This window comes from Oryx dammah, unplaced genomic scaffold, assembly GCF_014754425.2.
Source record: "Oryx dammah isolate SB20612 unplaced genomic scaffold, SCBI_Odam_1.1 HiC_scaffold_16, whole genome shotgun sequence".
NCBI classification, from domain to species: Eukaryota; Metazoa; Chordata; class Mammalia; order Artiodactyla; family Bovidae; genus Oryx; species Oryx dammah.
The window spans coordinates 54,078,631-54,102,532 of record NW_024070200.1 but is presented as its reverse complement, the minus strand read 5'-3'; the positions used below and the strand labels follow the sequence as shown (position 1 = coordinate 54,102,532).

Below are 23,902 nucleotides of genomic sequence, written 5' to 3'. Positions count from 1 at the left end.
AGACAGAAGGCCTCCAGGGATTTTTTAAAAAGCCCTGTCCTCACCACATGTCTGAGTTCTCTGTCTCTGCTCCCTGCTTCAGTCATTTTTTCAGGACTGATCTGCTGATAGCATCTGAAGAAATGATGGGCAATGATATGCTTCTTCACGGTCCGTTTACAGAGAAAGTCGCCATTTAAATAAAATCTTACCTCCAGCATCCTGCTGAAGACATGCATCTCCTCAGTGTTCATAGAAGCACTGTTTATGATAGCCAAGACATGGAAGCAACCTAAGTGTCGGTCAACAGATGGATGGATAAAGAAGATGTGGTATGTGGTGTGCTCACTTAGTCATGTCTGACTCTCTGTGGCCCCACGGACTGTAGCCTGCCAAGCTCCTCTGCCCACTGACTTTTCCAGACAAGAATATTGGAGCAGGTTGCCATTTCCTCTTCCAGGGAACCTTCCCAACCCAGGGATTAAACCTACGCTCCTTGCATTGGCAGGCAGGTTCTTTACCAGTAGCACCACCTAAGAAGTCTATATATAACATATAAATATATATATATATATATAACTATATATAGTGGAATATCACTCGGCCATAAAAAATAAATAATGCCATTTTCAGCAACGTGGATGGACTTAGAGATTATTATACCAAGTGAAGTAAGCCAGACAGAGAAAGACAAATATCATATGGTATTGCTTATACGTGGAATCTAAAAAGGAAAAAAAAAAGATTCAAAGAAAGTTATTTACAAAACAGAAATAAACCTACAGATATAGAAAACAAACTTATGGTTACCAAAGGGGGAAAGGGAGAGGAGGGTTAAGTTAGGTGTTTGAATGAACAGATACACACTAACTATATATAAAATAGATAAACAAGGACCACTGTATAGCACAGGGAACTGTACTCAATATTTTTTAATACCCTATGCGGGAAAAGAATCTGAAACATGAGTTAATAGATGTAAGTGAACCACTTTGCCATACACCTGAAACTAACACGACTTGTATGTCAGCTGTACTTCAACAAGAGACAGCTAAAAAAAGACCAGTGTCTCCCTTCATAGCATTGCATTGTAATGTCTGATCATTTGCATTGCAGTTAAAGAATGAGGCAATGATTAGTTTAGAAACAACGGAAAGAACAGCCACTTTCTTTGTGAGCTTTTCTTTCTTTTTCTTTTTAACGCATATTGAGCACTGATTTTACTATGAAAATTTAGTTGCCTTCCTGCACAATAATGCCCCAAAGAAATGGAAGGTTGGAATGGGAGTGAGCTGAGCTTCTGGGGTAAGAAAGAAGCCTGTTGCTAAGCTAAGGGGTGTAAAGCCTGAAGACAGAGGTTCCCACCTCCATTTCACTGGGAGATGGTTCAGTTGCACCTGGGGATCATGGGCAAGTTCTCAGTGACAGGAGATGAGAGGACTCTCACAGGAGAAACTCTCCTTCCGAAGGAAGCTGCTGGCTGCTTCCATGTCATGTTTGAGTCCCTGAGCCTGTGTTTCAGATTGCTGGTCAGATGAACTCAGGCTTTGGCTACCCTGCCTTCGTGTTCCAGGCTGCTCGCTATCTTCGTTTCACCCCTTAATTGCCTTAGGGGGAAGAGGGAAGTGAGACTGTCCATTGAAACACTCTCAAAGATCTGCAAAGCCCTCCTCCAGGGATCTGGTAACTACGTGTTTATGCATTTCATATGTAGGAACGTGAGAACTCAGAAAGGTTAGGATACTTTTTAAAGTGCTTTCTGGAAAGCAAAAGCTTGTCTCTGTCCTCTGCATTAATTATAGACATTTCTCTGCAGAGTTATGGAAACAGTTGTATAGCAGGAGTTCCTGAAATAACAAAGCCTAAAAAAGAAAATCAGGCAGCTCTTTGTGAAGTGGATGTGCTCGTGGTGGTTCTGAATCTACGTCCAAGGCCACAGAAACAGCTTGTTTTTATTTCAGTTGAGTCAAACACTTAGGTGCATGACTAACCCTTCCACAGAGACTTAAAGAAGGGTCAAGTTGGATTTTCAGATCTAGATCAAGATGGAACAAATGTATATGTAGTTCAAAGCCCCAGTGGCCTGTGATATGACGTCAGCAAAAAAACGGCATTTGGATTATCTAAGCTGTCTATTCTCCCTGAGTTGTTTGAACAACCTGTGTGCACAGCTCTCTCATGGACCTGTTTAAATACTGAAGGATGAATCTTGTGATTCCCCCAATGTCTTTATGAAGTTCAGATAAAATAGAGGGGAGTGTTAGTTTTCCGTAAATTGACCACCTCGATAATGGAAAAGGTAGCAAGAAGAAAGAAATTGGACTGCAGATGAAAAACAAATGTGAAATTTTGGACTGAGAGCATGGATGTCATAAGCAATACCCTCCCCTGCTTCTTTCTTCTGCCTCCGACTGAATATCCAGGGCAAATGAAGCCGAGCTCCCACGAGGAATCACTAACCACTTTTTCAGCTGTTTCAGCATCTTTTTGCATCATGATGGGAAATGTTGAAATTACATTTTCGTGGGATTTTTATGCCAGAGAGAATAAATCATGCTGTTTTGCAAAAGAAAAAGAAAGGAAAAGAAACAATCACATAAATAACAGGGTCAGGTTGAAAAGAAGTCCTCGAGGCACCAGTGAACCAGGTAATAGGGCCTCAGAGAAGGTCACTCACCCAAGCACATGCTTTTCTGAGTCCACAGATTCCAGAGTGAAAGAGTGATGCAAGGCTGAGGGAGGGTGCAGGCTTCAAGGAATACTAGTTTGACAAGCTTTGATTTCAGGTGAGCTCAAATGCAAACAAGGGGGTATGAGGGCAAGATCCAGGCTAGAAGGGGCCATGAGACTGTGGGTTAGTTATCAGGGTCAGCCCCACACAAGGGTTGGGGCCATCCTGGATCTTTGCTTCGAATGACAGAGGCTGAGCATCAGCTCCTAGAGCTCCTGTCTGGCCAGAGACGTAATGATTGTAGTGAGGACTCTGATATGCACATTGGTGGCAGCCATCAACCTGAACGTCCCTAGGAGGTAAGAGTCCTACCAGTGGATTAAAGATGTAGCAGAGAAGGTAGCCAATTAGGAAGTGGCCTCACAAAGACTGGGAAGGCAACTGGAGCTCCATCCATAGGGTGAGGCTTGCAGGAGGATCTACGGAACTAGAGAAAGAAAGGCAAATCCTATTGGTTGCCTCAGAGGGGTGGGGCTAAAGTCAGAGCCCCAGAGGTTGATGAGTCTGAGGTGGTTTGTTCATCATACATTCATTCATTCAAATGTACAGTGAGCATCCATCAAATGTCACACACTACCCTAGGCAGTGTACCCTGAGAGGAAGCCATTCGCCACTCTCCCAGGGGTTTACAGACAATGGGAGAACCAGAAAGGAAAACCAGATGGTCAGTCCAGGATTACTAAATGGATCAATAGGAACCATAGCTGTGTCTTAGAGCATCTAATTCCTGCTAGAGGCTGGGGAGCAATGAGCAAGTACCATTTCTCTGTGGGACACTATGCTGCCTTCACATGGGATTTCACTGAAGGCCTTACCACAATTGTGTAAAGCAGGTGACAGTATTCCCATTTTACAGATGATGAAACTTAGGCTCAGAGGGGTCAGGTCACTTCCCAAATGCAACACTGGTATGGAGTACTGGGGTGAAGAGTCAAACCCAGGTCTGTTTTGGCTCCTAAGACTGTGCTTTTGTGAACAATTCAAAGCCCATAAATACAGAACATACACAGCCAGAAACACTCTCTCTAAGAGCCTTTAGGATTGTTCTACCCAAAGACACAAGAGAAAGATAATAGAGATTACAGCATGAGACCGAGGAAGAATTAAAATAGTGCTTTTAATATAATTTTCAGCAAACGTACAGTAGGTACTTTACATGACATATTTCTAAACTGCTCATCTGGAAAATATAAGCTGCAAAAATACAGAATACCACACTCAAAATCTATTGAGTATGTGCTTTTTTCCCCCCCTCTGTTCTATGAAACAGGGTAATTTTTACCCCCTCCTATTGAAATCCAGCCTTGGCTGCTTTCAGAACTGTTGGAGCCCCCGGCCATAGAAGCACTTCCAAGAGGGGGTTTTCTAAAGCATGTCAGCAGGCCATCCCCACAGGAGCCAAAGGAGGGGTGGGCAGAAGAAATTTGCACACCAGGCCAATAGGACTTTCTAGCGATCCAGGAAAATGCCTACTCCAAGGGTTTGGAGGACTCCGGGCCACAGACACCTGCTCAGTCCTCATCACAGGCCTGTGCTTGGGGCCTCAAAGGACCACACACTGGCCGGATGGTCCCCATGGGGACCCTTGGGTTCTTGGACAGGGCAGAGCACGCTAAGTCAGGCCTGCGAGGTCTGTGGGCGGTGGCGGGCTGTTCTCTGCAGGAAGAGGGCCAGGCCCTCAGCTTCTCACAAAGGAGTCTTCTGAAGGTGACTGTGACTCGGGGCAGGTTTTCTCAGTCTCAATGTCTTGGTACTCTGTGCCTAAAGGGGGAAGGGGGGAAGAGAGCCAAGAGGAAAAAGAGATGGGTCTTTTCCAGTTTTCCTACTTATATTTTAGGCTTACATAATAGCATCCTGGCTTTCCAGTGGGATGGATAAGAGCAAGAAGTCAATAAAATGCTAGGTTGTGCTCCACATCACCCTAGGGAACCAGATTCCAAGCCCAAAGACCTTTATGTAGGCTGAATCTTTCTGAGAAGCATTTATCTATACGTATCTATGCCAAAGCCCATGTGGATTTTTACTCTATGGGAATGAATAAGATGCAACTCCATCATTTAACTTATCTTCATTTTATCTGAGTCACCAGTGGCAGACCTTGTGTTCCAGGACTCTGTCATTGCAATCTCTATTGAAGAGGTGGCTCTGTGCCAGAGAGAACCTCTTGGCATCATAAAGTCATGCTTTCTCCACCAGCATTTGGGGCCAGTTTACTTTCCATTCAGCCACAGAGGGTCACCACCTGCTGAGCGAAAGAATCTCCTTATCGGATCGAGGTTTTTAAGCCTCTGCCATGTTTCTGAAATAGATGCTGTGGCTTCACTTAAAAGGCATGAAAAACCCAGCTTAGTCCCTATCATGACATACAAGCCGTGGAGGTCTCCGTGACCATGACATGCAGCCTTCTGGTTCAATGAGAGCTGCAGTGGAACCATGGAATCCTCACTCGTTTCCAGTCTTCTCTAGACTCTGGTACAAAAGATGGAAATGTCTCTCCTTTCTTTTGCAGCTGAGATCTGGCTTATAGAAGAAGCTGGACAGTTTGGAGCGTCCTTTCTCAGCTTTCACAAGGTCTGAGTTCTTACATTCCTGTGGGCTCTGTTAGAAGCCAGGGGGGCAGGGAGTTGGGGAAGGTGGGATAGATGTGAGGGAGCTGGGGTTGGTTCCTGTGTGCATAATGAATCGGGTAGAAGACAATGAGGAGCTGGTCAGCTTTTGCTGACATGGCTCAGAGGGAAAAAGGAAGGAGTGTTTTTAAAGATCTCCAGCATTTACCAAAGGAAAAAGGTGTTTTTTCTTATTTTAGATTTCTGTGCCTGTAGACAAACTCTGAAGTTTTCACCTCCAGCTCTTGGCTCATTTCTCTATGAAACTATAGACTTCTGTGGTGGTTTCCCATAGCAGATGCCTACAGGCCTCATCAAATCTTTCTAAGAAGGCAGATCTGTGTTCTCAGATTGGTGGCTTTTGTAGTACCATGGAAAGAGCACTGGTTCAGGAGTCAGACAGATCTGGCATTGGCCCCTGGTGACTTTCTAACTAGCTGTGTGGCCTTGGGAAGCTTCGGTATACTGAGCCTTGGTTTTCTGATCTGTAAAGTGGGAATAATGATACTTACCTCACAAGGAAGGTGTGAGAAAGCTGCTAAGGCCCCTGGCAGGAGGGTGTGTGTGTGTATGCTTAGTCACTTAGTTGTGCTCAACTCTTTGCGGCCCCATGGACTGTAGCTCACCAGGCTCCTCTGTCCATGGGGATTCTCCAGGCAAGAATACTGGAGTGGGTTGCCGTGCCCTCCTCCAGGGGATCTTCCCAACCGAGGGATCGAACCCAGGTCTCCTGCGTTGCAGGCGGATACTTTACCATCTGAGCACCGGGGCATGAGGGTAGCAACCTCTTAATAAACATGAACGTCCAGCCCCTTTCCTCAATTAAGAGGCTGGGCTAGAGCACAATTTTTGTGTTAGCTGAGTTTCTCTTATAATGAAATTTCCTATATTACCTACTTCTACTTCATTTTATCACCTTTGATTATAAAATCTAACAGTTTTGACAAACCCAGCACCATGAGAGTTACCTTCTATTAGGCTGGCATGAATTTAAGAAGAACATTATTTTCTGCGATTTAATGGGATGGTAAAATCGCAACCTACGGAATGTTAAACCTCCAGAAAATTTACTATAGTTGTTCCATCTGCTCTTGGTAAGAGAACATAATCACTTTACCTTACAGAAAAAGACTCAGAATTTGTGCTAATCTTCAATTATTGATTGGCCTGAGACATTAATACAAAAATCGAAATGCCTAGAAACTCGATTCCTAAAAGCCTCATATCTGATCACAGAGCACGACATAGCTCCAACCAGTGGCCAGCATCAGTGTCTGATGCCCTGGGCTAGAGGTGAGCTCCTGAAATTGATGCTGAGCACCTCAGGGGTGCCAGGTGGGAAACGGTGTCTGGGGTTTCCCACTGATGCTGATGACCAGCACTGAGGACTGTCTCCCAGACACCTCAGCACTTTGAAACTGCGTTTCCGAATGCATCAGAGCAGAGGCGTTGCCTGGCTCCTCTTACCTGCCTGCTAACAGCAGAACCACCCATGTGTGTTGCTCCCTCGGCTCTGTGATCAAGTCTGGGAATAACAACAAGGAGAACGGATGTCCCCAGAATACATCTGTGTTCTACGATACAACTGATACAACTTGTCTTAGTTGTTAGGGGGATATGAGAGTGTAGGGAGCCCTGTAGTCCATTTGAGTAAGTCTTCTGAATAGGAAGTCCCTACAGGAGGAAAGGGCTCCCTCATTTCTTGCCCAGTATGGAGGGAGTATCCAAAAAGGCAAAGAACACAAGCTTTGGATTTGTTGACCTGGGCTGAGTCTCTGCTTTGTGACTTTGAGCCAGTTCTGAAAGCTTCCCCGGCCTCATTTTCTTCTCCTGTACTGAAGCTTAACAGTTTCTGCCCCACAGGACTATGTATATGTGCTCAGTAATGTCCAACTCTTTGCAATTACAGTCTGTCAGGCTCCTCTGTCCACGGGATTCTTCAGGCAAGACCACTAGAGTAGGTTGCCTTGCCTTCACCCAGGGGCTCTTCCTGACCCAGGGTTTGAACTCGCATCTCTTGTGTCTCCTGCATTGGCAAGTGGACTCTTTAACTACTGTATGCTGGTTCATTGTAAGTGCTTGGTAAGTGTTAGCTACTATTATTAAATAGCTTTCTAGTGCCACTGTTCATATTGGTGTGAAGGAGGGAAGAAACCTGAAATACTATTCAGTATCTGGATTCACTCTTTTTTGTCGAGTTCCTACATTGTCCCCTCACATGCCCACTTCCATCACTTAACAAAAAAGGATGATTACTCTGGTAGAGCTAGGCAGTGAGTGTCAGGGCTGGAAGAGACTATAGATTGTATAGTTCCAATTCCCCTCATCACACAGGAGAAAGATAATGTTACTTTCATTGTAAACCCTGACAATAATGGGATACTTACCTCATTCTTGGAAAATGGGGTACCTGAATTAGATTGTTCCAATGCATGACTCAGCCCAGGGTACAGCAGCTTCCACTGCTACAGTCCATTGGACTGTATGCCATGCTGCTTCAGGCCTGTGTGTTCTCCAGAACAGATTAGCACGCTATAGCCTTCCCTCAGTTACTGCAGCACGGCCCGCTCATCTGTTTCCACATTGTCTGGGGCTGCATCCCTGCCCTGACAAAAAAGTGGAGGCCACAGAGATTCTGTGGCCCTCAAAGCCCAAATGCTTGCTACCTGGCCCTTTATGGAAGGTTTCTGACCTTGCTCTGCCGGTTCTCTCACTGGAGGATCTCTTCCCCTGGATCGCTGAGGATCCCCTGGATCCTTAAGTGCTCTAAAGTTCTTGTTTCCTAGAGCACTAGGTCTTCCTGATTCTTGCTGCCACTAGGTAGAACTTCCCAGCACCCTAAAAGAGCCCTCTTTGTTCCCAGACATAGATAAATAGACCCTAGCTCTTACAATGATGAAAGTAAAAAGTGAAAGTGGAATAACTTAGTCGTGTCTGACTCTTTGCAACCCCATGGGCTGCAGCCTGCCAGGCTCCTCTGTCCATGGAATTCTCCAGGCAAGAATACTGGAGTGGATTGCCATTTCCTTCTCCAGGAGATCTTCCTGACCCAGGGATCCCAGGGATCGAACCCGGGTCTCTTGCACTGTAGTCAGATTCTTTACTGTCTGAGCCCCCAGGGAGGCCCTATTCTATTGCTTTTGCGTTAAGGTCTGTTTCTCTTATTAAACTGTGAGTTCTTAGAGGATGGGGCCATGTCTTTTTTTAACCTTTGTACCTGGTTCTGGGCCTGGCACATAGTCAAAATTTTACTAGAGTGAATAAATGTGGTTGGAAAACATCAAGCTCATATAGCGCTCCCTTAAGTGGCATTAATATTACCTGCAAAGGAAAACTGCTACCACATGGATGGTTGCTGAGAAGCATGAGCTTTGTCTTTATCTCCACCACAGTCACAGATTTCTAAGGTGCTGGGGCATCCAGGCTTCTCTGAACTCCCCATTTTAGGCTTTTCTATTCATGTCCTCCCTGTCATGATAACTGAGCACTCTGAGGTGAGAGAGGGGAGGCATGGGTGAGGGCTGTATGCAGAGTGTAAATTCTCCATGTGATCCTCGGTTAAAAAAAAAAAAAAAAGTGAAACTGTTAATTGCTCAGTCCTGTCTGACTGACTGCGACCACATGGACTGCAGCCCACCAGGCCCCTCTGTCCATGGGATTTCCCAGGCAAAAATGCTAGAGTGGGTTGCTATTTCCTTCTCCAAGGGATCTTTCCAATCCAGGGATCAAACCCAGGTCTGCGGCATTGCAAAAGGATTCTTTTCTGTCTGAGCCACCAGGGAAGCTGGGATCCTAGGTAACAGGCCCCATAACAAGCATCTGAACAGCATCTTCTCTGCATTCTCTGCCAGTTAGAGATTTCTGTTTCACCAGCTTATTCTTGAGCAGCCATAATACCCCAAGGGAGCTAGGTTGAAAGGCCATCAGTAGGACCGTTTGTTCTCAGAGAATTACCTTCTCATAGCTATTCAGAACGCAAGGACTGGAACTGGGTTGGGAGAGGTGGATAAGGAGGAAACAAGGAAGGAGGAGCAGAGAGAAGAGGAAAAGGGCTGTAGTCACGCCTCAAACTAATTTCCAGGCCAAACTGAAATTCACTAACACCCTCTCTCGGAAAATGTGTCACCTCTGAGGGCTCTGATCTGGATTCTAACCTGAGGGAAATGCAGATCACAGTTGAAAGGAGGCTGCTGAGAAGCAGTGACGTGTGCTCAGGGGAGCAAGTAAGCCTCTACTCCGTGTCCAGTTCCTTCTCCTGGACAGATACTTTCTCCAAACCATCAAGAGAGGCAAGAACAGCACAGGACAGCAAATATTCTGTCTGTTGGACTGAAAACCTGCTTGTCTGGTTTTCTCCCCTCATCCAAACCAAAGCAACCAAACAGTGAAATAGGGAGACCACCACCAAACAGGACAGAAGCTTACCCCGCCCGACTGTATAACCACTGCGTGGACTTCTCCAGGTTGACCTCCATTGCTTCGAGTCACTCAGGAGTGCCTTCCAGACTCCTAAGCAGGGCTTAGAACACAGGCCTGGTGGACTTGACTGGGTGGAGAAGGGCGTGTGGTTTCTTCCCAGGACCTGAACAGTTGGCAGCAAGAAAACCAGCCTCGTAGGCTGACAGGGAGCCAACCGCTACTTTTCCTCAGAGGGTTTCTCAGTGAGTGTATATATGTATATCTCCATTTTACACTCTTCTAATAAGCAACCTGCTTTGGAAGTGTGGAAGATAATCCATTAGCAATTATGGCAGAATCTTTTTCCTGAGAAACTTTAGTGGTGTGGCAGTCATCCCAGGGGTTGGGTGGCCACCATGGATGGAATGTTTGTGCATGTCACCTCAGGATATCTTGCCACATCTGAGTGAGAGGATGCTCTGGGTCAGTGGTCCCCAACCTTTTGGGCATCAGGGACTGGTTTCGTGGAAGATAATTTTTCCACAGCTGGGTGAGGGGGGAAGAAGAGGGGAAGGTTTAGGTGGTAATGTGAGCGATGGGGAAGGGGCAGATGAAGCTTTGCTTGCTTGCCCACCTGCTGCTCACCCCCTGCTGTGCACCCCAAGAGCTGGGGACCCCTGCGCTAGGTTATTATTGGAGATGAGAAGATGGAATCGGGGATTTGAATGTATAGACACCACATAGCCAAAGTCTACAAACCATCACTCGGCAAAGCTATTCTGCCAGAAGGTGATGAAAAAGAAGCAATTTTTATGAATAAGCACGTTCCCTCCTGCTCTGAAGACATTAGGGAGTCTGTCAAAGAATTCCTCAGAAGCTCTTTGTTTCCCCTTATTATTTTGCCTGTTAAGCGCTGCCAGCAAACTCCTTAGGGGACCTGTGAGCAGAAGCCTCTCTGGCTCCTTCGTTAGCTGTGAGGAAAGCCTGCATGCAGTGGCCTCCCGGAGTGCAAGTGTCCCCGGGGTGGCTGGGAGCTTCACTGCGTCCCCTGTGGAGGCGTAAGGTGGGCTTTTCTCACAGCCCACAGACTAAGCACGGGGAAGACAGCAAACCCAGCCCCCCAGAGACAGAGACTCATGAAAAATGTGTTCCCTTCATATGCAGGAATAATATGGGTAGAAAACTTTTTGATCTATATGTAGGAGTGACAAAAATCTGTCACAAGTTTCAGCAAAGAGAGCCTTCCTCCGTTCAGCCCTGGGCGCCTTCCACTGAGATGGTGGAGGGGTTGGTAGCACAAGAGAGAGGACATCAGCATTCACGCTCGAGGTTTATTCCTTCCCTCACCATTTTTGTTTTCTGAGTCCACTGGAGATTTTCCTAGGAAATCTTTCCATTCAAAATCCTGCTCAAAACCAAACAAAGAAGCCAGGGGCTGGATTGGGCAAGGTATGTACAATGGATCCTTGTGGCACAAAAGAAAAAAACCTAGACTAGGTTTTCCCAGTTCTGGAGTCCAGGAGACAAAAGTTTTAAAGGTGATAACAACACATGTTAGAAGCATCTTATGAGAAGGGACTTTAAATTTTGATTCAATTGTTGATAAAATGAACCCTGGAATTGCTTTCCTTTGTCATCTTAACATCTTTTTCTCACTCAGCCTAAAATCTTAGGCAAAATAACCAAAAAGGAAAGAATTTTCAAAAACCTTTTTTTTTAAAAAAAAGCAAAGAGCCCCATGAAACATGAGGTCTTGCAGCCTTGGTGTCTGTGGACTGAGTTTGGAGAGCTACACGATCCTTTCCAAGAGGGCAGTGATCTACTAGCAATACATTTTCAAGACAAAACCAACTCAACACCTATACAGGATGGAATCACAGCCTCAGGATCCACAAGGTGTACACAGTTTATGAGCTGGTTGGAGAATAACCCCATGTTTAACTAGTTAACACACTGATGAACGTCCCCATTTTCAGGACCAAGGAGGGACTCGAGCAAGCCAAGCATCCTGTCCCCAGGATGCGGCTGATCACGTGGCTTGCACTGCCACAAAAGCTTCTCAGGCATCCTCGCTCCACGCGGCCTTCTCTAGTTTGGGGCTGTCACTCAAACTGCCCCAATTATGGGTTTGTTAAAAATTTGGCACACCACCCACCCCACTCTTTCCTGATTCTCTTCATCTTCTAGATGACCCACAAATACGTGTCTGAGGTTAAAAAAAAAAAAAAAAAAAAAGCAACAACCAACCAACCCTTAGAATCTTTCCAGAGCCAGGAGTGGCCAAGATCAAGGACACCACAACAGCATGAAAGGTGGGTTACCTGGGCCGTGCGTGCGTGTGTGTGTGTGAGCACACCTGTGCTCTCACATAAGCTCTGCCCCATCTGCAGATGACTCACCAGGCTGAGTCTGCTGGCTGCAAGAGATTTTCCCTTGATTCTTACCCCAAACAATGGTAGATTCGCTTCTAGCTGTTTGAGGTTCAGCCACTTTCAAAACACACACACACACACACACACACACACACACACACACACTCCACAAGGCTTCTTAGTTCAAGACTGACCCTGAAAACATTACTGACATTTTCAGGTGGTGGATGTCCAGTAGCTTCCAGGAGCTTGTGGGTCTGTAATCCCAGACACCACAGGCTGTTCAAAGCATGTGCCAGGGAGCTATTCTTTCTCTCCTCTCCCCAGAAGCCCTGCACCCATACACACAACATGCCGCTGAGCGTGTCTCCACCGCAGGTGGAAAAGAACTCCTCTTGGCATGTGAAGCAGGCATATGAAAGGGGTTCCCATGACAGCGATCACTGAATTGTGGGGCATAAGTTGAGAAGGCAAATTTGCAATTCATCATGTCATCTCCTCTTGTCTCAAAGTGATTCTTTTAAAGGCAAGCTGCATATACACTCTTTTCCAAGCATTTTTTTCTCATAACACACTGTATAGTCTTGTTCTCACAGACTATCCGAATGAGGATAAAATGATAATAAAAAATTACAATAGATTAACTGCATCCCTTGAATCACATTATATTTTTGGTGCATTAAAAAAGAAAAGCAACCAGCATAATAAATTCGGCCTAGAGGACTGTGTTAGTGACTGAAGGGTTAACACAGATTTGAGAAGTAGTTAAAAATAGTATCAGAGGATTATACATACAACAGTTTGAAATTCATATGCATTGCATTTTTTTTTCCCCTTAAAAATGGCAAAATGTTTGGCAAATGTAAGCAAATGACTTGGACTGGGTTGGGTTTCACCGGCTCTGAGCGAAGTCAGTCATAGCCAGGCGAGGCCCACTGCTTCCTGAGGTCATTCTGTGGGGCTGGTGGGGGAGAGGGGCGCCCCCCAATGGGAGGTGCTGTGGGGGAAGGGGAGGTGCTGGCCCCCCATGCCCGGCTCCCCCCCTGGGGCCCCTCAGTCTTGAGAAATGGAAATGGAGCTGGTGAGAGGTGCCAATTACAGTCTCCAGCACGGATCACCCTTTAGCATCGCTGAGAGAACTCTGGGGCCTTGAGCCACAGGTGTAGACTGGGTGAGTCGTCTACACCGTGACCCCTATTGCAAAAGTTAGAGAAGCGGGTCTCCACTTCTCCGACTTGGGTGCCCCTCCGCCCCCGTGTGGACGGGCACGGTGGCACAGGGGTGTCACTAGTGCTTATCCTGGCAATGTTGTCAACTTGGGTGTTTTTAGTAGATTTTTAGATATATTTTGTTTGTTTTGTATGTGTATGTATATCCAGAAAGGTCCATTCTCCAAGCTGGCCACCAGTGTTCCCTGAATTTGGCAGTGCCTGTTGCTTGCAGCTGTCGGCATCCTGAACAACCATGAGGTGCCTTCAAAAGCAGACTCTGAGCCCCCAGGAGGTCGCATGTCAACCACGTGATCCCACGCTCTCCTTATTCTGAATCCTGCCTGGCTCTGATTTTGAGAAAAGGACAAAGGTGCTGTGTATATGTGTGTGTGTGAGTCTCTGTGTGTATTGATTCTTTTTTTTTTGGGAAACTTTTTTTCATTTTTTTTTTCTTTAGGAAAAACGACCCTTGAAGGACTAATACAGAGTTCAACTCTCCTTCAGTCACTATAAAACAGACTCCATGTTCTCACACCACTCGTGATCTTCGAGGTTATAGATAAATTTTGTCCTATGTGTCTGGTTGGCGGGCACAGGGTCCCTCCCCAGATTGTCTAGGGTCAGAGTAGAGGCAAAGAACTCACTGGTGCTCAGCCCGCCCTCGTGGTTTTTGATGTATCGTTTATAGTTTTTCCTCAGGCACTGCCACGTGGTGGTGTAGAGGAGGAAGGCAAAGGACTTGAGCGCGATGGCGATGCTGACGTACAGGTATCTGTAGGCCACGTTGTCGTAGAGGGCGCAGGCGCCCTGCTCCCCGCAGAACGTGCTCCAGAACAAGCAGGTCGAGTCGATGCCAGCCCCGAAGATGAGCGGCGGGGGGATGAAGCCTGTCGGGGGAAAGGACAGTTAATGTGCGGGCTCTGATGGCTGGTCCACAGGAAAGAGGGACTCCCCGTGTGTGTCTGGGTGTGTCTTCCGAAGGAATGCAGGGTTCCTGAGCCGTACTCAGTGGTTCTACAGCACAGCGGGGGGAAGACCCGGTCCGGAGGTCGAACGGCTTGGGTTCGAACCTCACTTCTACCTCTTACTTCACAAACCTGTGCAAGTTATTTAACATGAAATCTTACTTCACGCATCTGTGCCTTCGTTTCCCCATCTGCAAAATGGAGTCCTTCTCAGATCACTGTGCAGACTGACTGACTGAATACATGGGAAACATTTAGAACAGTGCCTGGCACAGAGTATGTATGTGTTACACACACATGTATGGATGTGAGAGCTGGACGATAAGGAAAGCTGAGCGATGAAGAATGGATGCTTTTGAACTGTGGTATTGGAGAAGACTCTTGAGAGCCCCTTGGACTGCAAGGAGATCCAACCAGTCCATCCTAAAGGAAATCAGTCCTGAATATTCATTGGGAGGACTGATGCTGAAGCTGAAACTCCAATACTTTGGTCACCTGATGAGAAGAACTGACTCATTTGAAAAGACCCTGATGCTGGGAAAGATTGAGGGCAGGAGGAGAAGGGGACGACAGAGGATGAGATGGCTGGATGGCATCACTGCCTCAGTGGACATGAGTCTGAGTAAGCTCTGGGAGCTGGCGATGGACAGGGAGGCCTTGCACACTGCAGTCCACAGGGTTGCAAAGAGTCGGACATGACTGAGCGACTGAACTGAACTGCACAGAGTAAATACAAAATAAATGACACACGGTGACAGATGATATCGTTATCGTCATCCACGGAGAGTCTGAGAAGAAAAACAGTCTTCTCTGAAGGGAGACGTTCTTGGTGTCGCTCAAAGAAGTGCAGCCTTGTGGAGAAAATGGTTAAGAGGCACCATGCTGTGTATACTGTCCTTTTGCACGGGGCTCCTGGGGCTTTGTGTGCTCTCAAGGAGAGGGGGTTGGAATCAGAGGGGAACAGGAGGTGACCACGAGTACACCGTACTTTGCTGCTGCTGTTTTTAGTTGCTCAGTTGTGTCTGACTCTTTTGCAGTTCCACAGACTGGAGGCCACTAGGCTCCTCTGTCCATGGGATTTCCCAGGCAAGAATACTGGAGTGGGTTGCTATTTCCTTCTCCAGCGGATCTTCCTGACCTAGGGATCAAACTCGCCTTTCCTGCATTGGCAGGTGGATTCTTGACCACTGAGCCACCAGGAAAGTCCACACTATACCTTGTGTGTGGGTACATATACGTATGTGCACATACCTGTACATATGAAGGCTGTGTTCTGGTACACGTATATATGCACACAGATATATAAATATACATGTGTGTATGGTTTAAAATGGAAAATGTCCACATACACACTGACAGTTTTCCTTCCCCTAGACGTTACCACTGGAGCAGGACACTTTTCATTCTGAGCTGGGAACTAGTTTTAAAAACCTTCACAATAGATCACATTATGTCATGAGGTATCCTACCCCAGACCAATGAAATCAGAATATTGGGTGTGTGGCCTGGTCATTGGCATTGTTAAAATAAAACATTCCCAGGTGCTTCTTGCCTCTTAGGGGGAAAATGTTTCATCTGTGTTATGGGGAAGCAATGGATGGGGCATTAGCACAAATTAATTGCTTTGGAAAAAATAGCATCCCCAAGGCTAGAATATAGTGCCAGTCAACTTCCTTAAGAAGCAGGAATTGATCCCGAGGTGTCCTGGTGTCCTGAGTGTTCTTTCCAGCTCTGGACTGAGGTTCACTTTTGTATTAAGGAAGGTCTGCTGAGAGTTTGGGGGCTTCCTCTGTGGCTCAGGGGTAAAGAATCCACCTGCCAATGCAGGAGATGCAAGTTTGATCCCTAGGTCGGGAAGATCCCCTGGAGATCCCTCCAGTATTCTTGCCTGGGAAATCCCATGGACAGAGGAGCCTGGTGGGCTGCAGTCCATGGGGTCACAAAGAGTTGGACATGACTGAACACCTGAGCACGTGCAGAGAATCTGATGAGCATCACCCCTTCATCCAGAAAAATACACCTACCCACAAAATCGCATCCACATTTCAGGGAGTTCATGGACCCCTGAAGTCCATTCATGAGTGCCAGAACAAGGAAGGCTATGTTATACCCATAGCAGAACCTCCTTTGAGGGGCCCTCTGGGAGGGAGAGGCTTAATGAAGGAAATGACACTTCCTTGGGTTTTTTTTACTAATTGAAGTCTAGTTTTCAAATTTTAAAAATGATTTTTATTGAAGTATAGCTGATTTACAATGTTGTGTTTCAGATGTATAGCACAGTGATTCAATTATACATATATATCTACTCTTTTTCAGATTCTCTTCTATTATATATTATATATAAGATACTGACTATAGTTCCCTATGGTCCTTGTTGCTTATGTATTTTATATATCGTACTGTGTGTCTGTTAATTCCAAACTCCTAATTTAGCCACCCCTTTCCCCCTTTGGTAAGCATAAGTTTGTTTCCTGTGTCTGTGAGTCTGTTTCCTCGGTTCAATGACTGCTCAGCGATGGGGTCGGGGGAGGGCTGTGTGATCCTGCCAGTGTTGACAGGTTGGCAGGGTTTCCTCCTGGGCCCAGGTGCCTTGGCACTTATCCTTAGCACTCCCCAACTCTGTCACCTATTACCCCCTAAAAGAGACCCCCCTAAGAAAGAATTTTCATTGAAACAGCATTTAACCTCTCTGGCAGCTTGAGTTTAAAAATGCCAAGCTCAAAATCCCACACAACCTGCTCCCTCTTTGCAGCTCCCAGGTCAGGCTGGTCTTGCCAAGTGGAAACTCGCATTCCCGGCATTCTCTGCCCAGAAGGCTGCTCAGGTGTTCGAGATCTTTGTCACCAACAGTGTGTCCTGTCTCAGTTCCCCAACAGACGACTTTTCTTCATTTAACCGGAAAAGAGCCAACTGGAGGAACTGCCACGGCAACCACTGACAGATACTAGACACACTCCACGTTATGTAGGTAAAGAAATAGAGACCTGGAGTCCCTGTGGATGGTGGGTGGACCTGGGGATCCACAGGACAAATCTGACCTGTCCTGTGGTCCAACGGGAGAGGTGGATCTATTCACCTATCCGTCAGAGTTCTATTGGTTGTCATTTGTTCCCAATTCTCCTCCCTCCTTTTCTTCCTACCCATCCATCACCAGGCAATGGGAAGCCAAGACTATTACACCTCTCGTATAAGTTTTGCTGAGGGAAGGAACTGATGGTACTGGGGCTTCTTGTTCCAAATGCACAGAGGCCTAAAGAGTTGTATGCAATCCAAGTTGGGCAAATCAGGTCAAATTTTAAGCACACTGCAGGAAATTTTCAATATAATGGAGCCATTCACCAATACTTGCTTTAAAAAAATCCATCTAAAGTGCCAATAAATAATAACTCATTTTTGTACCTGTATCCAAGTGAGGATTTTTATATTATGGAATTGTCTTGAAGTAAGGCATATTTCTGTGTGCTAATGATGTCAATTTTATCCTCGTCAAGCTCTACTATTGGATGACAAGACCCCGGGAAGTGTCAGAAATAGTCTTCAAACAGAAATGAGAAAGCTAAGTACATAGCAAGGGTTTTCATCTTATACTCAATATTTTGGAGGGCGTTTGTGGTCAAGGTGAAAGAGCTTCTAACTTGAGCTGAAATGCTGGGGTAAGTCACTTTTCTCTATGTGCCTGTTTCTTGATCTTTCCAATGGAACTACTTTGACCTTACTGGGTCAAGGTGAATACTGGTACAGTGAGTGGAGTGTTATACAAGGCTCTGGTCCCATATGGTCAGAACTTTTCTTCCTTTATTCATCTTGTACAGGGCATCTGGGGGTGACAGTTCAGAATAAACTTTTGATTGAGTGCCTTATGAGTGGAACCTCATAAACTTTATGAGCTTCCTTTAAGATTCCCAGAAACAAACAAAAGCAACTCTTTTCTGCCAAGTTCATCTTTTCCTTTTTATTGACTTAAAATGCTTTCCCAAAGAGAAGCTCTAGCTCACAGGTCCTGAGTTCCAGGTGTGCAGAGAATTTTGAAGCAAGGCCCTTGCTGGATCTCTTATTTACAGGCCTTTGCCATTGTTGAAATTCATCTGATTCATGACAGAGGGAGTCCCACTTGATTAATTTTCACAGATGGCCATTCGCTGTTTATATGTTCATCATTCAGGAAGGGCATAGAAAAGCCCTGTGGCCCCTGAAAGATGCTAGCTCCCCAGATGGCAGTGGGAGACTTCTACAGAGTGACGACTGGGACAGTAACTGTGTGTGTGCTCAGGTGCTGAGTTGTGTCCACCTCTTTGCGACCCTATGGACTATTATAGTCCACCAGGCTCCTCCATCCATGGGATTTTTCCCAGGCAAGAATACTGCAGTCGGTTGCCATTTCTATCTCCAGGAGCTCTTCCCAACCCAGTGACAATAATTACTACCAACTGCCCCTCACCCCTGCACTGCATGGGGTGTTCTCCATATAGCACAATCCCCCCCCCAACCCCCTTTATTATACCTATAGAGAAACAGATACTGAGAGGTTATTTGCCCCAGGCTTGATATTTCAAAACCTCCAATCCAATAATTTCTTTCCTACAAATTTAAAGTTTGTTGATTTGAGGAGAAGATTTTAGAGCTCTTATCAGGGCTTTCCAGGGCTATAGAAAACATATTATTTACCCTTCCACTAAGCTCCTGGGAATAACTGGTTTGTGGAAGCCTGGTTTTGAAGCTTTCAACAGGGGTTCTGATCTTTGCAAAGTTGATATGGTATTTGGAAAAGCCCTTTATGGAGTGGGCACTCAACAAATCTGGTTCCTTTCCTGTTTTTTGGCTTTTCATTTGGATCAATGAAAATTCATCTTTTAAATTCTCATCTCCAGAGCAAGATTTGCAGAACACCCTCCAAGCCAAGATTCAGTGACTAACCCCAACTGGCAGGAACTCTTCACTTCATAAGAATAAGACATTTTTGGAGGATAATCAGATGTTTCCGGAAGGGAGGTCACACGGGTAAGGTGTATGTTAGTGCTTACTTCTGTTACAGCCTCAGTTACCTAAGCAAGGAGAAGGCAGGTGATGATAATGATGAAGTATTTCTTAGAAACCGTGTGTTTTAAAGGAATGCTCTTTTCTTCGGTGCCTGCAGGAGCAGTCCTCTCCCCTTTGTTCTCTTTTCTTCCTGTGTTTCCTCGTGGGGAACTCGCAGATTCAGTAGGCATTAATCAAGGTCCCACCACTGGAACACTAAGGAACCCACCATATGTTGGGGAGGGTATCCGGAAGCTTAGAGCTGTTACTCGTTATTACAGAGAATATTAAAAGGATTAAATCTTCCCATTATACTCGGGCTCAAATTGCAACTATATTTCAATGCAAAAATTGCAGCATCGCTTAAGGAAATTGTCTCTGTTTTCCTGAAATCTATTAACAGAGATTAAACCTCCAGGTCTTGTATTTTGGCTACTTAATTCACTCTGTGGGTTGAAAACGCCAGGCTTAGTTACACTCTTTGGTCTAAACTTAAAAAGTGAGTGGAAAAGCTATGGTAAGAAAAATAAATTCACATTCCTTTATGAAACAAAATGGAAGCTACAAATTACTCTGGCATTTAAATTTCAAAAGATATCCATTCCTCTCCCAGCTTACCTGCCAAGACTTGAATTCACCAAGACCTCTATTCAACCTGGAGGAATTACTATTATGTCCAGCACTAGCTAGAAATGGATGTTGAAAAGAATGTTCTCCTCGTAAGATTAATGAGTTTCTCTGTTTCAGTGATGCCAAGAAAGAGACTCTGTTGATACTGTCCAGCATCATCTGCAGATACCTGACATTCACTTTTCTTAAATCCGAGAAGTTGAGAGGAGCTGCTCTATTCTCATTTCATTCCCGGCTGCCTTGTTAAACTCACTGAGGCTCAAGAAGCTTAAATTACTTGCCAAAGGTCTCATGCTCAGTATGGCAGAGTTGGACTCAAACCTGTTGTGCCTGACTGTAGCAGGGTCCATGGCAAACCTTAGCACTGGTCAGGACATAGACCCTGGGTGGTACAGGTCCTTAAAGTTAGATACATCATTGGTGCTTAGAGAGAAATCGAGTTCTTTCACATCAGTAAGCAAAGGAGGTCACTGTCATCAACAAATGCAGCCACCAGGGATGGTGAGCCCTGAGGGAACTCAGGAAGGAAAGAATACCTGCCATCTAGCAGCCATCAGACTGCAGCCATCAGACTGCAGCCATCAGACTGCAGCCACTCCCAATGGTGAGCCCTGAGAGGACTCAGGATGTGAAAATATAGGAGACTGGCCCAGATAGCTGAGGTCATATCAAAGGAATGATTTCCATGAGCCCAGATTGTTGTATCTTCCCATACAGAGAAAAGCACTAAATTTCTTAATTTGGGATATCTGGTTTTCTTTAACCTGGCTCCTTCCCTCACTTCCATGGATCAGTTCTCCCAGAGTTACTTGAGATGCTGTCTCCTGGGCTTGAAGTCCTAAAAATTCCCACTGAATAAAACATAACTCTCAACTTTTAGCTTGTGAATATTCTTTTAAGCCTACAGGTCCTTTAGGAAGTTAGATGCCTTGGTGGTGCTTAGCAAAAGTTTGCTGAATAAATAAATAAATGCAGAGGTGAGTAGGCGGAGTCTCCCCTCACATTCCAGACATTGTATCCTATGCCCTACTGTCCCACAGCCCCTCCTCTGGAGTTTCTGGCAGACTGGGCCTACTTCTCCCAAAGCCCTCATTCAACATGTTCATTTCTCCTGTGTGCCTGCAGAAATTCAAGACTTCACAATGGGAGCTCAACAAATGTTGGATGAACCACACAAGGAGCTTCTAAGACATACATCTCCTATATTAGTTCACCAATAAGCCAAGAGCCAAGGACAGTCTGCTCAGGAATGACCCCTGCATACAGAAGTGCCCCCTGAGGCTGACGTTCCCAGTGATCTTTGCCCAGCTTGTTGGTCTGGAAAACCAAGAGCAGGCATTTGTGGAGGAGAGTTCATGGTAGTGAATCCAGTCAAATTTGGTGTAACATCTGCAGCATTCAACAGACTCCTCAGGAACAAGATCAGACCCTTGAGTGGATGTTATGCCCACACCCAGAGAGAAAAACAGTGATCAGGACATTTGCATAAGGGCGAAAAAGGATGGATTTGATTACATCAGGCGTTCTGCTTTGAGTAAGTCATTCATTTACTCTGAATTTCCTGACCTTTTATCCAACTCTGTCCTCTTCCACTCAAATTCCACCACTGTCCTGGGTGACTTGAACTTCTCCATGGACATGAGCTCTCATTCAGGCCTTTCAGCAACTCATTCTCAATGTCAAGGCTGTTCCTTTCCTCTCTGGGTTTTGTCATCTCTCAGAACTGCTCCACCACCTCAATCTCAAAGTCAGACAACAAAGCTCTGGCTGCAGATTCCAGCTCTTTTTTCATGACTTACTACATCCAGCTCGTGTGTGCCCTCTCTCTCTCTGTTCTTTCTCCCCTCTTCTAGCTTACCTCTTCCTTGTCCAGCTCAGACACCAGGGTCAGTCACATTAGCCCTGCTGTGACCACTAGTCTTAATCTCTCTGCTCCATACTCCTCCTCACCCACCACTGATATCACCAACCATGTTACTGCTGCTACTCCAGGGCTCCCATGGGCTACATACGAAGCTCTTGGTGACGTGACCCACCACAGGTCTCTGCCCTTTCTCACAACTCCTTTCCATCAGCATTTGAAACAAAGGAAGATAACCTGCATTCACTTCTGGGTCTTTCCCTCTTTCGTTACACCCCTCACAGCCAAGTATCTGCAAAGAGCAGTCTCCCCATGCTTCCCCCACTGCCTCAGGCTCTGACCCACCAATGGCGGTGCATCAAAGGCCTGCACAGTCCAGTATGATAGTCACTGGTCATACGCAGCTACATAAATGAAAATCAACAAAAATAAGGAGAAACCAGTTTACAGAAACCACATTTCAAGTGTTCCACAGCCCCATGTGGCATAGACATGGAGCATTTCCACCACTGCAGGAAGGTCTGTTGGATGGTGTTGGTCTATGCCACTCCCAAAAGCTTGCTCCTCATTCTGGTCGTCCTGCTTTAATAATACCTCTCATGCACCACATGATCGAAACCTTTTAGAAGGCACTGTCACTGTGGATTCCTCCTCCTTAGATGCTCCAGTCTGTACACTTCCATTCAGGGACTAAGCCTTGACACTTCTTTCTCTATCCACATCTACCCATCTTGGTAGCCAGCATCCTCAGCATGGTTCTCCATCAGCTCCTCTGTTATACCAGTGGCTTAATATTCAGTTCCCACATTCTCTACGTGGCAGACACTAGGCCTTTCTAAAAATGCACAATGGATCTTATCGCCATGTTAAAGTCCATCAACGATTTCATTTGCCTTGGGGATAAAGGTCAACCTTGTCAACAGCGCAGCAACTCTTTCTGATCGTGTCCTTGACAGCCATCCCCTCCAGCCACAAAGGCTTCCTGCAGCCCCCAAACATGCTTCAGCATTTGTTCACTTCCAGGCTTTTGCTCCTTTAAGTCCCTTGGTCTAAAGCACTCTCTCCTTTTTGCTAGCAAGGTAACTCTTCTGCATTCTTCATGCTTCAGGTTAATATCACATCCTTTCACCCATACTCCCGTCCCCAACCCCAGGTCGGTGGCTTTCCCACATATCCACCCTACCCCTCTACTGACTGCATCTCTAGTTTCATCACACTGAACATGATGTCCTTACCATCACCCATTACCCAAGCAGGGCCAAGCACAAAGCTTGACAATGTCTTGAATCTGATTTCTCGGTTGGCCCTTCATTAACTGTAATGGTGGTTATCTCATTGGGTGCTGCAGGAAATGGAATCAGGCCCATTGCAAAGACTTCTCTGATAAGCCATTTTTAATTAAAAAATGAAACTGTGGCATATCCTTCTAGAGCCATTTTCTAAACTCTGATGTGTGACCCAGTTGGACAATACAATCAATATAGTTGACCCACTATTTTAAAAGAATGAAATAGAATAGAAAATATCAGAGCACATCACACACATTAATGGTGAATATTTTTCATGAAATCTGCTTCAGTTGTATTTATGCATATGTATGCACTGGGCCACAATATAAAGTTTATATCTTGCTGTAGATTATAATCACAGAAGTTGAAAAATACTCGTTCAGATAATGTTTGAGCTTTAGAGCAACATACAGTGATCTTAACGGTGTCACGTTACTCATGCTCTATAATTTTCCATTTCTGTCTTCAAGTGTCCTATAATTTTCATTAACTTTTCAAAAACAACTTGCAAAATTTTTCTTACATTTAGTGTTATCAAAATTATTCTGAAGGTTATTTTTTACTCACTATGTTGAGTCCTCAGCATGTGTTTAGAGGTACAGAGACCTCTGTAGTAATCCCGTAAATGGAAGGCTTTTTGTTTCTCTGGTCAGCTCCTAAAGGAACTCCCTAAGAGCAATGCTGGGCTCAGTTACCTGGGTATGGTCCATGGAGCTCTGAACACATTAGATGCTCAATAAATGTCAGTTTGTTGAGTGAATGTGTATGTAGAATGAAAGTAGTGAAAGTGAGAAAGTGAAAGTCACTCAGTTGTGTCCGACTCTTTGCGGATCCATGGACTTCT

At 45.5% G+C, this 23,902-nt stretch overlaps 1 protein-coding gene across 2 annotated transcripts in view; it reads right to left on the bottom strand.

The window, feature by feature from the left end:
• Nucleotides 1-3,808: 3,808 nt before the first annotated feature.
• SLCO3A1 (solute carrier organic anion transporter family member 3A1) overlaps nucleotides 3,809-23,902 on the bottom strand; it is a 373,911-nt gene continuing 353,817 nt past the window's right edge. The window contains exons 10-11 of one of the 2 annotated variants that reach the window (XM_040256981.1): nucleotides 13,942-14,184; nucleotides 3,809-4,471 (exon numbers count right to left, since the gene is read on the bottom strand). In XM_040256981.1, the coding sequence (XP_040112915.1) occupies nucleotides 4,389-4,471; nucleotides 13,942-14,184 (326 nt within the window). In that variant the 3' untranslated portion in view covers nucleotides 3,809-4,388. Of the gene's footprint in view, nucleotides 4,472-12,726; nucleotides 14,185-23,902 lie in introns of those variants that run through there. The other variant, XM_040256980.1, reaches the window with a different exon arrangement.